Source organism: Anabrus simplex, chromosome 11 (genome assembly GCF_040414725.1).
Source record: "Anabrus simplex isolate iqAnaSimp1 chromosome 11, ASM4041472v1, whole genome shotgun sequence".
In the NCBI taxonomy this organism is placed as follows: domain Eukaryota; kingdom Metazoa; phylum Arthropoda; class Insecta; order Orthoptera; family Tettigoniidae; genus Anabrus; species Anabrus simplex.
This window is the reverse complement of record NC_090275.1, coordinates 115,547,573-115,566,494: the sequence shown is the minus strand read 5'-3', so window position 1 is coordinate 115,566,494 and position 18,922 is coordinate 115,547,573. Positions and strand designations below refer to the sequence as shown.

Sequence of the window (18,922 nt, the reverse complement as noted above, 5' to 3'; positions counted from 1 at the left end):
TAACTTTAAAACTCGTGACGATGTGTAACCTCTGTTGTTCATGATCAATGACTGTTCACAATGTACCTTACAGTAATGTAATCTGTTCGTGTTGTATATATCTGTGGTTATTCTTCAATAAAGAACTGCACTGGATGATCTACCAGACTTATGGTTTTTTGTTATAGTCCTTTACTATAAGCAGTTACAACCTAAGCTTCTCAACATTGTGTATTATTCCGGCTAAGGTACACGGGAAACTGATAAATATCTGATTCTAAGAAAACGAAAAGTATACCGTGCTAATGACAATGAGTTAAAACTGTGTGTTCAGAACCAAAAAGAAATTCGTGCTACACACATGATAGTGAACGGAACTCAGGGCTTACGGCTTATTATAAGGCAAAAGGGCTTTCACCCCCTAGCAAAAGAGCAAAACGGCTTTCTCCTCTTATCAAAAGGGATCCTGCTCCAAGCAAAGGGGCTAAAGGGATCCTCCTCCTAGCAAAAGGGCAAAAGGGCTGTCCCTATTTATAAAGTACATGCATTATGCTTTACACTATTCTTTCTAGCCCTATCAATACTATGTGTAGCCGCTATGTCCTCATGTAAAAAGCATAAGTATTGAATCGTTTACAATTTTTCCTAGTCCCGTTTTACTATTCCGTTTCAAGTTCAATTCTAGCCCTTTTGCTAGGAGGAGGATCCCTTTAGCCCCTTTGCTTGGAGCAGTATCCCTTTTGATAAGAGGAGAAAGCCCTTTTGCCTTATAATAAGCCGTAAGCCCTGAGTTCCGTTCACTATCATGTGTGTAGCACGAATTTCTTTTTGGTTCTGAACACACAGTTTTAACTCATTGTCATTAGCACGGTATACTTTTCGTTTTCTTAGAATCAGATATTTATCAGTTTCCCGTGTACCTTAGCCGGAATAATACACAATGTTGAGAAGCTTAGGTTGTAACTGCTTATAGTAAAGGACTATAACAAAAAACCATAAGTCTGGTAGATCATCCAGTGCAGTTCTTTATTGAAGAATAACCACAGATATACACAACACGAACAAATTACATTACTGTAAGGTACATTGTGAACAGTCATTGATCATGAACAACAGAGGTTACACATCGTCACGAGTTTTAAAGTTAGAAGAGATAAACCATTTACCAATAGAGATTAATTTGCTATTCCTAACAAAGTAGAAGCGTTCTTGCAGATCACAATCGATAAGGGTGTTGCTGCTATAAAAAATGTACCAACTTCAGCTGAATCGTTAAATGTTCTTCCACCGGGCGAGTTGGCCATGCGGTTAGGGGCACGCGGCTGTTGGCTTGCATCCGGGAGACAGTGGGTTCGAATCCCACTGTCGGCAGCCCTGAAGATGGTTTTCCGTGGTTTCCCATTTTCACACCAGGCAAATAATTAAGGCCACGGTCGCTTCCTTCCAACTCCTAGGCCTTCCCTATCCCATCGTCGCCATAAGATCTATCTGTGTCGGTGCGACGTAAAGCAAATAGCACCACCAAATGTTCTTCCGTCGAGTCGCAAGTTTAAAAATTAGTCTGTCTGTTAGGTCATCAGCCCAGAGGCTGGTTGGATCCGCAGATTACACCACCAAAGGTTATGCGGCTGTAAGGAAAACCCAAAAACCAATGGAGCACCGTAATGAGGCGTACTAGGCAAGATGATGAGCGAGGTAGTTTGTCATTGCTTTCCTCACTGGGTCAGAAAGTACTATTGCAGCACGACTGACCCTATGAGCAGCACCTTTCATAACACTTAGATGCACTAGTCATGCTCTGAATGTCATTACTCAGCACTACCCATACCCCAGCAACTTCCATATTGTCACAGCCATGAATGTTGACTGGGACTTCGGTGGAAGCTACACTTTACTCTGGCCTGTGCCAAGAGATGGATGCAAAAGTACTGTATCCGTCAAGAAATGACAGCAGGCAGTTAAACATTAGAAGAAACGACATTTGGATTAATAAAGGTCAGATAGGTAACCAGTTTGAAGTCAGAAGAGAACGACAGTTTATCAATAGAGATTAGACGTAAGAGTAAAATGTTATATACACATAAACAAACCCCATAACACTCCAGCCCATGAAGGGCCTTGGCCTACCAAGCGGCCGTTGCTCAGCCCGAAGGATTGCGGATTACGAGGTGTCGTGTAGTCAGCACGACGATTCCTCTCGGCCGTTATTCTTAGCTTTCTAGACCGGGGCCGCTATCTCATCGTCAGATAGCCCCTCAATTCTAATCACGTACGCTAAGTAGACCTCGAACCAACCCACAAAACCAGGTAAAAATCCTTAACCTAGCCAGGAATCGAACCCGGGGCCTCCGAGTAAGAGGCAGGCACGCTACAGGTTATATATACGAGTATAGCCTATATAGTTTGAATGTTAAGCTCGAAAGAAACCAAGTGTTAACCAATAGACGTTGCGACATCGTTACGACTTTAAAGATAGAAGAGACTAACATTTTATCAGCAGAGCTTAAATGTACATTTTCTAAGAGTAATAAGAGACACGCAGTTAATAACCCCTCGTAGTTCACTTAATAGTTTGTATTGTCGAGGGCTGATGCAATTTCAGGCTGGGTCATGGATTTTATTTGATACAAGGCTCCTCGGTTGTATCATTAGCACACTAACCTTAAGTTTACAAGGCGTTGGGTTCGATGCCCGGCGGGTCGTGATTTTAACTGCGTATGATTATGTTTTGTGGCTTGAGAACTATGTGTTTCCGTCTAATAAACTTCTCTTCATCTACACCAACAAGGGCTTAGATTTAATTTTCGGCTGGGTCATAAATTTAACTGTGCATGATTACGTTTTCTGGCTTGCGAACTATGTGTTTTCGTCGTGTTAATCCAAATATATTGAGAAAAAGGTTAAGGAGGAGAAGAAGAAAGAGAAATAACAGGTCCTGTACGCTACATTCCGTGTTTGACACAATTGTAATGCATGAGGTCTTAAGTTACAAGTTGTCAGCCTATAAGGCAGCCCTCTAGTTAAGTCTAAACGAATAAAGTATAGCAGCTATCTTGCATAGTAGCCTTGTTCCGAATGTTAAGCTAATAAAAACTAATAGCTTATGAGTTACAAGTTGTTAGACTTATGCCAGACTCAGCTATAGACCCCTTTGTGCCAACAGATGCAGAGTTGTATTCAAAGAGTCGAAGTGTGTGCGGGTCAGATATTTCATTCATGTCAATTGTAACGGCATGCATCTCTGCGACAGCTGAGTTGCTTACATAGCGTAACCGGCTACACTGTCAGCAGATTCCTAAAGCCTCGTGGTTATGAGTAGAAGACTGTTCTCGAGTCACTAAACCTTCGATTCCCTATTCAAAAATGTTAAACAACTATAATTAATGCCAGACTCAGCTTGAGGTCCTCTTGTCGCTAATACCACGCTCGGAAGTTAAAAGCCCTCGAGCACCCCCTTTTTAGTCGTTTCTTACAGCAGTATTCCATCACCCTCCTACATCACTCCACCGAGAGTTGCAAGTTAGGAGGGCATCCGGTTAGGAGGATAGAACCTCGAATTAGGGTAATTCCAGGCTGGGTCATGGATTTTATTAGATACAAGGCAAAAAGCCCTAGCACAGCCTCCACCGGGTTAGTGCCATAAGAGCCCATGTATACGCATGCTTCTACTTACTTGTGTTAGGTCACTCACTTTTATATATCCTATCCGACCTTCCTCGGTTAACTCTTGTTCTTTTCCGACCCTTACTCTATTAGGTTTACGAGGGCTAAGGAATCTTTAATTTTCACGCCTTTCGTAGCCTTTGTCTTTCTTTGGCTGATACCTTGCGCGGTCGCTCATCTCCCCTGGACCTAAGGTTGCTTTTCAGCCTTACGTCTCAATGAATGAAGCATGTTATGTATTAAGGCTTACACCATCGCCTAGGAGGTTAACGCGTGGTCAGCGCAACGTTAGGCCTGCAGGGGTATCGAACGTAAAGTGTAAGTAAGTATTTTATTCTGTATTCGGGAATTCTGATAATACGCGAAATGCTGCAGAGCTAAATTCCGGCACCACATTATTTTTACGTATTACATTGGGTATTCAGTACAAGGATAGGTAAGGTCTTCCTGCGTGATTGTACCTAAGATGCAAACTTGTAGGGAGAAAATACTTTGTATTCTATGTGTTAGCAAATACATCGAAAGCTAGTCAAGTTGCACGTGCAGTTATTTCTTCTATGTTATGCTAGGCTCTCCGTTTTTTTAGAACTTCGAAGATGCTCCCCAATATTACGCCGTCTGTAAATAAAGCATTTGTATTACACCTCACACCATATCCCTAGTCCTTCCACCAATCTCAGCATCAAAGTCCCTGGATCATGTCTTATCTCGTCTAGTTGGGTTGAGCGTAAGATCGAATCTCAAATTTGAGACTGTAACGCCCTTGTAAAGTTAAGCCTGGTGTCATATGCATGGGTTAACCTAGCACTCTTAACCATAATCAGGTAAGCAGCTAAGTCTTAAGAAGTTAACGATAGGCCATGTAAGGCGAGGTACTGGCCATCCTCCTAAATTGTATCCCCCGACCCAGAGTCTGTAGCTCTTGAATACTGTCATTAAGGCGGTAGAGTTGGGATCCCTCGCTGAGTCCAAGGGAAAAATCAACCCTGGATGGTAAGCAGGTTAAGAAAGAAAGAAGAAAATTAGAGAACGCGTCTATAAGGCTCTGTATATGTCTAATTACCTCTGTGTCCTAGCACAGCTCTCTCCTGAGTTAGCCCATCCCTTTTAGTTACCCTTACGACTAGCAGTATACCATTAATAAAAATCTACCCCTCCACCCTACCTCATAAAACAATTCAGATCTAAGTAGAGTAACGTTATCTTGGTAGCAAGAGCTGTAGTGACGTCATCGTGAACAAGCTTTGACCTGTAGCTGAAGACTCCGCGTTCTCTCTCAAGTCAAGTGTCTCGCATCATAACATATTGTCAACATTTTTTAGTACTACACCAGATAGGGGAAAATACAGCTTAGCTCGCAAAGTCATTCTTTTTCTGCTGAGATGAACATGTCTCCATATTTACTGTAGTCAGTACACATCGTACACATATTTCAATCAGGGTGAGGATATTTGAATTGCACTTAAGCTCTTTAGTCTTGAGTTTATGTCAACTCCACGTTCAAATCCTTAGGAGTGGCATTTACTCTGCTCCTCTAGAGCTGAAGTGCTCCCTACAAGAGTTGGCCAAGCAGGTTAGATAGACGATAGCTTAGCACACAACATGCCTAGACTCAGCTAAAGACTCCGTGATTTCGCCAATGCAGACACAACAACAGCACAGGTTGCTCGGTTCCTACCTAAGGCAAGGGTGCCCCAGGAGGAGCTTTACTCTGCTCGACCCCCAACCACCTCGGAATAAAGTGTCCTACAAGAGTTAGCCAAAGGAAGTTAGATAGACAATAACTTAGCATACATCATGCCTGGACTCAGCTAAAGACCCCGAGTTCGCTAACCCATGCTCTCTCAAGTCAGGTACCCCTTTCAGTAGCCTCTTTCGACAGTATTCCATAAGATGACGACATCGTACTGTCTGAACGTGTCGGAGGTCGTAACGCGTAGCTAGAGGTAGATTGCGCGTGGCGGCCATCTTGCGCAGTAGCCCTAGAGGTAGATTGCGCGCGGCGGCCATCTTGCCCATTAGCCCCTGGGCCAGAAGCGGTCTTTTCTCATTACTCCACTGCTCGATAATTAGATTGTTTTCTTCTTTGTACGGTTGAGGTTAATTTGTTTCGTGGAATTTTGACTTTACATTCCTTTTATGCACAACAGTACGCCTGTGTGCGACTTCTATCGTATACAGTGGATTTAGTTTAAAATTAAACGTTTGGATTGACAGTTGATAAATTGAGGACCGTAGTTTGACAGGCATAGCTTCGACAATAGAGAATTGAAAGATAACTACTGGATGAATAGATGACTAACAAGATCACTCAGTATGTAAAGCTCTTAATTTAGAAAGAGAATTAATGATATATTGTCAAATGGGAAATATAAGTGATAACGGCGAGGACGAGGTCGCTAAATAATGTAATCAAGTGACAAGTAATAAAACATCCGGTGGCCAAATTCATTCTCATTGGTGTAAATTATGAGGCCCACTCCGAGCCTCCAGTAACATTGTGAGAGACTGCAACGCCATGTGGATCCTAATTTCCATCTCAGGTTGTGATAATTTATTCTCTGTTTCTCTTCGAGATTATTGTAGTTAAAGTTGAGGATCCTATTTACGTTCAGGTGATAAATTCATTCACTCTTTTCCTATCAGTTGTAAATAGCCTTGGACTGTAATGGCGACTGTTTGTGGCATGTGGAAGAGTAGACACTATTTCACAGCCCGTTCACATTCATTAATAATAAGACCAATCGTTTGAAGGAAAATGGTATGCATACTTAACAGCGGAATGGCAAAAGATCATTTGTGTTTGTATTGAGAATGTACATTCTTAATATTGTTAAGGAATAATTATAAATGTTCCGGTGTAAACGTTTAAAAGTCAAGCTAATTAGAAAATTAATATTATCTACATTTGTTGGCGAAAATCTAGACGAGTACTATTGAGTGTATTTAACTGTAAACAACGTGTATACTATATGCAGCCTAACGTAGATATGCTACAAAACCTTTGAAGATAATTTGATCCCAAAAATGTTTCATTTAGTAGGGATAGTTGTATCTTGTTTTAAAATCTGCGGCATCATCTATTGCTTTGAATAAAATGTATTTCCTAACATTTAGGTCCCTATCGACTTTTTTTATGTCTGGACACTTCAGGTACTCCGGGTTTATCTTCCATTAGGTTCCCTTACATTTTTGTTTGTCTTCCTGTCTCAAAATCACGTGACGGAACTCGCTGGAACTCGGGAAAATAACCAAAAGTGTTAAAGAAGTTTCCGTGAAGGAGATGTTCCGCCAGTCCAGTCTCTTCGAGGAAACCGCATTGACCGTGTCACCCAGCAGTTATCAGCATCGCCTTAAGGATTCATCTGGCCACAAGCAATTCGTATTTGAGAATAGCCATTCGACAGGAGTTTATCTCTGTGCTAACAGCAAGGAAACTCTAGTATTTTAATAATATTTGAATACGGAACACCACGACCCAGCACCGGTAACTTGATTTATTTTCTGATTTCCAATTACCCACGATGTGTGCGGACACATACTCTCTGCCACACAACTATTCGTCACAATGAATAATTTCCTCAACTTCAATAGAAGGACTTACTCTTTTAACAAAACTCTTGTGTTTATATCTCTTCCCAACTTGGTGTCCCTTCTAATATTACCCGGCTAAGTGATTTAAAATTTTCCAGAGATTCTGCCCCTTTTCCTAAATATTCTGATACCTAGCTCGATAGCTGCAGTCACTTAAGTGCGGCCAGTATCCAGTAATCGGGAGATGGTGGGTTCGAATCCCACTGTCGGCAGCCTTGAAGATGGTTTTCCGTGGTTTCCCATTTTCACACCAGGCAAATGCCGGGGCTGTATCATAATTAAGGCCACGGCCGCTTCCTTCCAACTCCTAGGTCTTCCCTATCCCATCGTCGCCATAAGACCTATCTGTGTCAGTGCGACATAAAGCAAATAGCAAAAAAAATATATATATTCTGATACAAAGGGACAGAAATGTTTAACATAGTTACATCCGGAATGTTGTGACTTCTACTCTCGTTCGAGACCTGCTGGTGTGGTACCGACGTCGCGGTCCTCCTAGAGAACGAGAAAAGTTTGTTATCTTTTCTCGATATTTGAAAAATCTGGACTTGAATAATGCTCAGAAAGTAACATTTCATTGTAAAATTGTAATTTCCATCAATAAGGAAATCTGTCCGGCAAAATCAAACTTAGGTGACAGACTTTTAGTGCGCAGTTCAGGTCGAAGATACAGTGTTGGGAACTCTGGAGCTCAGTCCGAGGGTGTAGTAAGGGTCAAGGGTGCGAGATGTAAGGAGGAAGCGCAAAGGGACGAAAAACTTGAGGACGTCAAGCTTCCTACGTCGGAGGAGAAGAATTTATTGGACCTACTTCCCCTTACAAATACAGTTCTGGGTTATTTCCTCACTACCTGCAGGCAGAACATACTGCAACCGCAAACTCGGACTTAATCGGCAATGCAGACGAGAATCAGATTAGATTGTTTAATTATTATAACTGTTGGGCTCTTAAGTCTGTCCATTAGTTAAGCCTAAAACTATGAACAAATCCGGACCCACGATATCTGCGACGAGTGGTGAAGTCAAAGCGGTGAGCATCCACAGACGATTGATTGGCAAAGTGAGTCCAGTACTCGTACAATTGGCTCCTGTATTCCATTGACAAGCTACCTAACTGAACGATCGCCTGTGGACTCCACAAGAATGGGAAAGCCACACGTTGTTGCAGTAAAGGCCAAGTGAGTATTACTTAGTGGAGTGTGTTGTGTCTTTAGTGACATTTAGTGGAGAGAACACCCTGGTAGAGATCTGTCCTTCGTGGTTTGGTCCTGAACCAACGGCTTTAACCACTCGAACCGTGAATATCGATGCCTGATAGAAGTTATTGGATGATTCATTGCTACCCACCCTTTGACAATAATTTGTTAGCGACCCTTTCCACTTTTACATAACAATGCACCCTTTCATATTCCAAGTATTCCAAGTCGAAGTGAATAAATCAGAATGGCCGGCACAAAGCTCTGCCCTAAATCCAATCGACTACCTCTGGACCATCGCCCCTACAAGGCGCTGTCTAATGTTCCTCAGAAAGCCACATTTTGTAGAGGACATCATGCAGGATAATTAAGCTGGCTTCAGACCCCATCGTTCACACACAGGTTGTAGAAACTGCTTGAGATGCACCATGATTATTATAGAATATTTATAATGATTAATTTCAATGACTTCCAACGCGCATACGACAATATTCACAGATAAACAGACTGTACAAATCACTGTTACAAACATGTACCGAAAGTCTTGCTAGAGGCTCCAGTACTTGCGGAGCTCACATTAATGCTGATGTAGATGAAGACTCACCTGAGGACTGTGACTCATGATGACCAGAATTGGTGAAGTCTCTCTGCTCCGGTGCAGCTGAAAAAAAAAATATTATTAGTGCTTTATCAGACATTTACTCCGTTAAGGAAAGAACATTTTTGACTCGGCATAAGCCCAAAAGCCTATACAGTATCATGTCTATAAGAAGATCTTTGTTGAGAGCTTCAATATGCACTACCGATGAAGAGAAAGCTAATTGGGATGTTCCGCTGTGAACTGAGCCATCGCACTCGGTACAGTGTCCTTCTCTCCTTGCCCAAGTTTAATGTCTTCCGCACGCTCTGCGCCAGTGGCGTATACTGAGGGCTACCAAGGCTAAACCTCAATTGAGAATGATAGAAGTATAAAGCACATTATAATGTAAACATCTGACACATTGTTCCATTTACAAAACTTGAAAGCAGTGAGAAAAAACGTCGCACGTAATTCTGAGAGCAAGGCATCGGAGAGTGCTATTGCAGACCACACCCTGGTCCTTCTCCCCTCGACCCACTGCACGCGGCTTGCTGACGTATGTCCGAGAGGTGCTGGAACCCGGGTTCCGTCAGATCGCCACTGCTAACTATCAACCGTGCGTTACTCGTCGTATATACTTCCTCCCCTCTTACTTCTGACATAATTGTATGGATAACAGAGCGTTGGTATTTCACTTCCGTTTACTCCTAGACCCTTGTAGGAAGACACTGCAGGGCTGCTGTTATAGGAATAATATAGTTTTCTTTTTGTAGGTAGATCTGCTAAAATGAAATGCATTCTTTCAGGTTTAGTGTTCCCTTTTGTTGGTTGGAATCGAACCCGTGATCATGGGTCGGACACCAACAATCCATTAATCTCTCGAGGAAGCTAATTAACCAGCGAACGATTGGTACGACCGTTGTAAATTCACATATTTATTTAATATATAATAATAATAATAATAATAATAATAATAATAATAATAATAATAATGGTGCATGGCATCTGCATAGGCTTGATGGTGACCTAATGAGGATAAAATGAATGGCGAAGGCATCATAAACACCCAGTCCCCAAGCCAGGGGAATTAACAATTCTGAAAACTGAACCGGAGGATGTGGAGAGCAATATAACGTACTGTAGTATGTCTAGCACGTGTCTCAGGATGTGTGGAGCAATATGACGTACTGTAGTATGTCGAGTACTTGTCTCAGGGTATATAGATCAAACTGACGTACTCTCGTATGGCGTGTACCTGTCTCAGGCTGTGGAGAGTTGCTAGACGTGCTGTGGCAAGGCGTGTATCTGTCTCACGATGTAGAGAGCAATGTGACGTACTGTTGTAATCTGAGTCCTCAATTGTCGTCCTCTCATTTTAACGGAATATTCAGTGAATTAGTTGGTAACTACGTTGCAATCATTTTTCACTGCACTATTTGTTGTATGTCCGGCGCTCCCGTCTCGCTCCGCCTGCCAGCTGCACGCGCGCCTGTGTATCATTCTGCTAGCTTCGACGCGCAGCCCTCAGTGCGCGTGCCTGACCATCGAGTGTACTATAAATAGGAGCTCCCGGCCTGCTCACTCGCCCACTTGCCCGGTGTCCAGCTCCAGAATACACCCTACGTCGAGCACGGAGGCTACTCCTCTTGAAAATGTGCTTCGACCAGGTGGACTGAATTTCTGGCAGTGCGAGGTTTCACCTCTGGTCACCGCTCCCTTACCTGTTTCCGCTGCCTATGTTCCGTAATTCTTTTACAAGCCATTTTCATTCCCTAACTTATGCAAGCTCCCTTAGTTTCGCTAGGTGGAATTTCTTCAATCAATTGAACTTGCTTTTTAGGAATTCAGGCACTTCAACAAACAAGGACTCTTATGAACATTTATGTTAGTGTGCCAGATAGTTTTCGACTATCAAAGTGTCAATTCACAAAGACTATCTTTTCAAGATAGAAGTGTATATAAAGACTGCAAACCTGTACATATTGTATAAAGACAGACTTTTCTCAAGATTCAATATTCCTTTTTGCTTCAAAATAAATTTCAGTTATTTGTGTAAATATCATAAAGTGAAGCAATAAAAGTTGTGTTCTGTAAACTTCAACCTTGGTTACAACACTATTCACTATTCTTTCTATTCTTTCCGCTAATTTCCGATCGATAAGTTTGTAATTGTTCTTAACTTTTGTGTTTTAATATTCATATTAATTGTCAGGTTTTTATTTAGCGTATTCAGTTTCTATTTTTATTTCTTCATGATCTCCTTTTTTCGATACAAGTATGAAACCTCAAATTTTAAAAACGGAAACGTAGACTCTAAGTTCGTGGGAGACAATTAATATGATATTGGTCTAGCATACAGAAATCTATTCTTAGCGAATAGAATCGGCTTAGGTTTACAATCACTTGATTCTAACTTGCTGACTACAACACTGCAAGGATTTCAAGCACCAATATTTCGGACATGGTAACTTCTGACTTGGTGCCTGAGGTAACTTACACGTTCCCAGTGTCAGGCCATCAGTGGTGGGAACCACATATCCCTCCGTAACAGGTGGTTAGCCTATACCCCAAATAACCTTAAATCATCATACAGAATACTAAAGAGTTCTATTACTCTACTATAAGAAATGCCAACATGTAGGCCTTCCTTTAAAAGACAATGCCTAGGAAAAGCTTCTGGACGTAAAGCAATGAAATTTTGGGGCGATATTTCTATTAGAATGTGGCTGCTTACTAAGGAATGATTTTAAAAATTCCATCCTTTATGGGGATGACACGTTGATAAAAAACTGAAACTATTCATTCCTACGAATCCGTTCACTGGAGAAAGCTGAAATTTCACTCAATGATTGCTTCTTTATCTATCAGATGGTACATAATTTTGGGAAAGCTTTCGACAAAATTAATCAAGATATGCTTTAAATAATTTAAATGATTAAGGGTTCTCTCATTCATTTGTATGTTCTTCTCTTCTTATCTGAGTGGAAGGAGGTAATACGTTTCTAGATATAATGCTAGTGAATATGTGTTTAAAACAGGTGTAATTCAAGAATCTAATTTTGGCCCGTTAATATTTCTCGCATTTATATTTATCAACGTGAAGAATGGACAGGAGATGGTCACGGAAACATGTAGAAATATGATGCTACTTAAAAGCAAGAGAACGCGTATTAATTTGTACAGCACATTCGTCAGGGCGAAACTGGAATACGTGAGCGTGGTTTGGTGCAAAATGCATTTGTATCAACTTCAAAGGGTGCAGAACATTTACTTGAAAGATTTGAAGTTTGGAAGAACATCTCAAAATCCTCAAACGGTTTCGTACATCGAGCCCTTTTTAAATTTTCAAATGGAGAGTTTAGAAATCGAAGGCAGAAGTATGCGGTAAAATTCACATAAACTAGCGGAAGAAAAATATTCTAACGCCATGCAATAAGAAATGTGGAATACGGGAATTTTGGCATTATATTTGTCGAGCGAGCGTACTTAATTGATTTAAGGTAGAAGACTACAGGTTAATACCCGCGCGAGGAATGCCATCGCAAATATGCCACCCTAGTCCATTAATAACCGATTTAATCGTTTGATTGTTGAATGCAGGCATTGTGTCGTACAGGAGCCGGATGTCATCTTGTGGGATGAAGTTCCATGCCTGTTCCACTTGGTCGGTCAATGCGAGGACGGTTAATGCCGGTTGTGTATGACGCTGGAGTTGTCGTCCAATGATGTCCCATATGTGCTCGCTTGGGGACAGATCGGGGGATCGAGCAGGCCAAGGCAACATGCCGATACTCTGTAGAGCACGTTGGGTTACAACAGTGGCATGGGGGTGTTGGAAAACACCACCAGTAATATTGTTCACGAATGACAACACCAGATTGACGTACATATCTGCAGTCAGGGTGCATGATATAACCACGAGAGTGCTTCTGCTGTCATAGGAACTTGCTTCCCAGACCAGAACTCCCGGTGTAGGTGTCGACGCCGCAGACAGGTGGAATGCAGGCGCTCATCTGGCCTCCTTCTGAACATCACACGGTCGGCACTGGCACCAAGGCAGAACCGGATTTCATCGGAAAACTCGACAGACCCCCACTCCATCCTCCAATGAGCTCTCGCTTGACACCACTGAAGTCGCAGACGGCGGTGGTTTGGGGTAAGTGGAATGCACGCCGCAGGGCGTCTGGCTCGGAGTTGTCCTTGAAGTAAGCGATTTCTAATGGTTCTTTGTGTCAGTGTGGTCCCAACTGCGCCACAGCACGTTCTCGTGACCACTGCTGCCAGCGCGCATGCACAGTAAGACACTCCTCCTTTGCAATAGCACGGAAGGAAAAACCACCTTCACGTAGCCCTACTGTATTGCACGGCCTCGTTCAACCGCAGTGAGTTGTCGATTCTGGCATCTTCGTCGTCGTAAAGGCATTCTTGACCCACTGACAGTCACTCCGTCCAACCTCACAGTTAAATAACGCTCTCGCACAGTAGATAGATAGATAGATAGATAGTGCCTTTATTGGTGGCGAAGTTAGGGCTCAAGGCCCCCTCTTACACGTAACCACTAGAGGAGTATACATTTACATCTACTGTATACTAATATTATAAAGAAAAATGTGTATAATTGTTTTTAACGGATAGACTCAAAAACTACTCAACCGATTTTAAACATTACTTCACCTATAGAAATCTACATTGCCAGTGAGTAACATGTGCTGTATTTAATTTTCAAAACAATTTGAGGGGGAAGCGGGGACAGCGGGGTGATATAAAAATAATAGGCTAATATAGTCAAATTATCGAATATGTCGTACAAGGACGAGACAAGCTCAATTTAATCCCCTTGACGCAAAGAACAAAACTCGGTAAACCGTACGGGCTCTAAAACCAACCGTTACGGAGATATTGGCACCACACCACCCCTGCTTTAGGAATCGGATAAAGAAATGAACTGCCGTAACTATGGCAACGTCAGCTCGAGGATTCTACAGCAGCGAAATTATCTACACCTAGCTGAAGTACCCGTTCTTCGTACGGGTTATCAGAAACTGGCTTTACTTACTCATACTATCGGTGTGACTGACTTCATTAGATATTTATATCATTGATGTACTTATTTAAGTACGTAGAAATTATTTGTCATGTTTCGATTTATAGTGTATCTTCTTCTTCTTTTCTTCATGGGGGCCTCTAAATATTAGTTCCTAATTAGTGTCGACCTCTAAGATCATTTGCTACCATGTTTTTCCTTCATTCCAACCTAGATATACCTGCTCCCTTCAGAAAGCTGCAGGTTTAGTGTAAGTACACTTCCGCTAGATAGTACCACAAATATAAATATTATTGAATGTATTTGTTTGATCCGACATTTCATAACAATTACAAATGATCAAGGAAATACGCGATGCATAAAAGAAACTACTATAATTACCGAGAATTATAATTCTCAGGGCTTGTCACTCATGTCGCACATCATATAATGAACCTGAGTATAAATGTTGAGAAATTTTTTCAAGTCATGGGCGCACCATCTTGACAATTTTGTACAGTATATAGGTTTCATGGTTACAATGGTCGTAAAAGTGGACCAAAATATCGGCACTAATAACATCAGTGATCCTACTACTCCAATGATTTGATAGAAAAAAGTTTAAACTATAGGTAACAGACTCCGCAAAATGCTGAAACCTAAGCCAGTACGTAAAAACGGAGGCCCGTCGACAACCGCTGGTCGCTGTACTGCGCAGATCTCCGGGGCTATTATTTTTATACTTCACTCCCTTTCCATCCCCGCCCAAAGGAGTGCTTTAAGCGTCTTACACAACAGTTTCTTTTTCCTAGATAATAAGTCATATGTGTACCAATTTTGGTTGGCAGCTATGCCCAAACGTACATGTATAATCTCGCTGCTGTAGAATCTTGGAGCTGACGTTGCCATGGTTACGGCCGTTCGTTTCTTTATCCGATTCCTAGAACAGGGGTAGTGTGGTTCCAATATCTCCATAATGGTTGGTTCTAGGGCGTTAAAATATGGTTTTCGAGCCAGTAGGGCTTACCGAGTTTTGTTCTTTGCGTCAAGAGGATTAAAGTGAGCTTTGTCTCGTCCTTATACGACAAATTCGATATTTTGCCTATATTAGCCAATTCTTCTTACATCCCCCCCCCCTGTTTGTTTTGAATTGTTTTGAAAATAAAATACAGCCCATGTTACTCACTCGCAATGTAACTTTCTATAGGTGAAAAAAAAATTAAAATCGGTTCAGTAGTTTTTGAGTCTATTCGTTACAAACAATTTTTTCCTCTTTATAATATTAATATTAGTATAGATGTATGACAAAAACCTAACATGTTACAGACATGAAAAATTGGTATTTGTAATCTCCTTTAAAAATGAACACACCTTTTTTTTGTGGAAGATCCACTTAAGGGGGTGAAAAGAATAAAAAAAGCGGGTGAATTTTTAAAATGAGTATCTTCTTCTTCTACCGCTTTACCCACACCTGTGGGGTTGCGGGTGCGAACTGTGTCGTACATGTGGATTTGACCCTGTTTTACGGCTGGATGCCCTTCCTGACGCCAACCGTATGTGTGGGGATGTAATTACTATTGCGTGTTCCTGTTGTGGTTGATAATGTGGTGTGTTGAGTGAATATGAAGAGGAGAATGTCGGGACAAACACAAACAACCTGTCCCCGAGCCAGATGAATTAATCACACGTGATTAAAAACCCCGACCTAGCCCGGAATCGAATCCGGAACCCTGTGAAGCGAAAACCTCAACGCTGACCACTCAGCCAAGGAGTGGGGAAGTTTTTGTAATGAGTATATTGGTATCTGTAGTCTCTTTTTTGTTTTCTGAAAATCAACTTAAGCTGGAGATAGAAAATAAATGAAGGAGTTGAATTCTCTTGATGAGAATACTTATATCTCAAAAACTAAGATGTTACGGACGTGAAATTTGATATTTGGAATATCCTTTGGTAATAAGGAAAAACATTTTTTTGACATAAAAGGTTTAGGTCCGCCAGTAGCCTGGTCATCTTAGCCCCAAAAGGCAATGCCACAAACGTGGTTTACAAAGTGTTTCTGGCGTCAATGAAATGCAAGTTTTCTGTGAGTTTTGACACTTTAGGGATTTACAGAAAATGTCTTAGTGCAATACCGAGGAATAAGTAATTTTGTCAAATTCCGAAATCCTCGCGAGCGAAGCCGTGGGTAACAGCTAGCAACATATAATTTCGAATACAAATAAAGTAGCAATAATAATAATAACATACATACATACATACATATATACATTATCATTATAGACTGTTATGCCTTTCAGCGTTCAGTCTGCAAGCCTCTGAGAATTCACTAAACGTCGCCACAATCCTCGATTTGCAACTAGTGTTGTGGCTTCATTTAGTTCCATACCTCTTATCTTTAAATCGTTAGAAACCTAATAAGAAGAATAATGATAGAATAATGATAGTACACGTAAATGATGTAACTACAGTAATCCATTCATTCATCTCATTCACTCCTTCATTCACTCAACAATTATCCAGCAAGTCAGCGGGATCTGCTCAGCAATTAATTGCTCGCGGAAAACCACTTTTAACTTGCGATGAGAAGGATTTTCTCTAATGTTCGCAGGTAACGAATTCCATGACCTAGACACAGATATTATGAAGGCGCGGCTGTAAGCAGCAGTGAGGTTTACAGGTATGGCAAGAGCGGAGCCAGATCTTGCATTTTGTTCATGATAGGACGAGAGGTAAAAAAAGATGAAGACAGATAGTCGGGAGTATTAGTGGAAAGTACTTTATGCAGAAGCGATAGCATGTGAAGTTCACGGCGCTGGTGCACTCGAAGCCACGACAGCTCCTTATAATAAGGTGATATATGAGCATCATATCGCAGATTAAAGATATATCTTATGTAGCTGTTCAGGCTCCGGTCCAGTTTCTTGTTACTGTCGCAGGTAGTTCAAGTCAACACAGTGTCACAGTAGTCAAATACAGGAAGTATCAGAGAGCGAATTATTTATACTTTAAGTCGAACAGAGAATACAAGCGTTTCAGGGGATATAAGCATTCATGTACTTTATTACATGTGCTTGTCATATGTTGAGTCCAATTTAGGGCCTCAGTCATAATAATTCCTAAGTTAGACACTGAAGTAGAGTAGGGTATGATTTTACATACATACATACATACATTATCATTATAGACTGTTATGCCTTTCAGCGTTCAGTCTGCAAGCCTCTGAGAATTTACTAAACGTCGCCACAATCCTCGATTTGCAACTAGTGTTGTGGCCTCATTTAGTTCTATACCTCTTATCTTTAAATCGTTAGAAACAGAGTCTAACCATCGTCGTCTTGGTCTCCCTCTACTTCTCTTACCCTCCATAACAAAGTCCATTATTCTCCTAGGTAACCTATCCTCCTCCATTCGCCTCACATGACCCCACCACCGAAGCCGGTTTATGCATACAGCTTCATCCATCGAGTTCATTCCTAAATTAGCCTTTACCTCCTCATTCCGAGTTCCCTCCTGCCATTGTTCCCACATGTTTGTACCAGCAATCATTCTTGCTACTTTCATGTCTGTTACTTCTAACTTATGAATAAGATATCCTGAGTCCACCGAGCTTTCGCTCCCATAAAGCAAAGTTGGTCTGAAAACAGACCGATGTAAAGATAGTTTCGTCTGGGAGCTGACTTCCTTCTTACAGAATACTGCTGATCGCAACTGCGAGCTCACTGCATTAGCTTTACTACACCGTGATTCAATCTCACTTACTATATTACCATCCTGAGAAAACACACAACCTAAATACTTGCAATTATCGACCTGTTCTAGCTTTGTATCACCAATCTGACATTCAATTCTGTTGGATTTCTTACCTACTGACATCAATTTAGTCTTCGAGAGGCTAATTTTCATACCATACTCATTGCACCTATTTTCAAGTTCCAAGATGTTAGACTGCAGGCTTTCGGCACAGTCTGCCATTAAGACCAAGTCGTCAGCATAGGCCAGGCTGCTTACTACATTTCCACCTAACTGAATCCCTCCCTGCCATTTTATACCTTTCAGCAGATGATCCATGTAAACTACAAACAGCAAAGGTGAAAGATTACAGCCTTGTCTAACTCCTGTAAGTACCCTGAACCAAGAACTCATTCTACCATCAATTCTCACTGAAGCCCAATTGTCAACATAAATGCCTTTGATTGAATTTAATAATCTACCTTTAATTCCATAGTCCCCCAGTATAGTGAACATCTTTTCCCTCGGAACCCTGTCATATGCTTTCTCTAGATCTACGAAACATAAACACAACTGCCTATTCCTCTCGTAGCATTTTTCAATTACCTGGCGCATACTGAAAATCTGATCCTGACAGCCTCTCTGTGGTCTGAAACCACACTGGTTTTCATCCAACTTCCTCTCAACGACTGATCGCACCCTCCCTTCCAAGATGCCTGTGAATACTTTGCCTGGTATACTAATCAATGAGATACCTCGATAGTTGTTGCAATCCTTCCTGTTCCCTTGCTTATAGATAGGTGCAATTACTGCATTTGTCCAATCTGAAGGTACCTTACCAACACTCCACGCTAATTTTACTACTCTATGAAGCCATTTCATCCCTGCCTTCCCACTATACTTCACCATTTCAGGTCTAATTTCATCTATTCCTGCTGCCTTATGACAATGGAGTTTATTTACTATCCTTTCCACTTCCTCAAGCATAATTTCACCAACATCATTTTCCTCCTCCCCATGAGCTTGACTGTTTGCAACACCACCATGATGATTTCCTTTTACATTGAGAAGATGTTCAAAATATTCCCTCCACCTCTCCAGTGATTCCCTGGGATCTGTTATGAGTTCACCTGAATTACTCAAAACACTGTTCATTTCC

The 18,922-nt window shown here is 41.4% G+C and overlaps 1 protein-coding gene across 1 annotated transcript in view; it reads right to left on the bottom strand.

The window, feature by feature from the left end:
• LOC137502684 (uncharacterized) overlaps nt 1-18,922 on the bottom strand; it is a 79,119-nt gene that overhangs the window by 56,835 nt on the left and 3,362 nt on the right. The window contains exon 3 of the mRNA XM_068229626.1: nt 9,036-9,092. Within this exon, the coding sequence (XP_068085727.1) occupies nt 9,036-9,092 (57 nt within the window). The remainder of the gene's footprint in view (nt 1-9,035; nt 9,093-18,922) is intronic.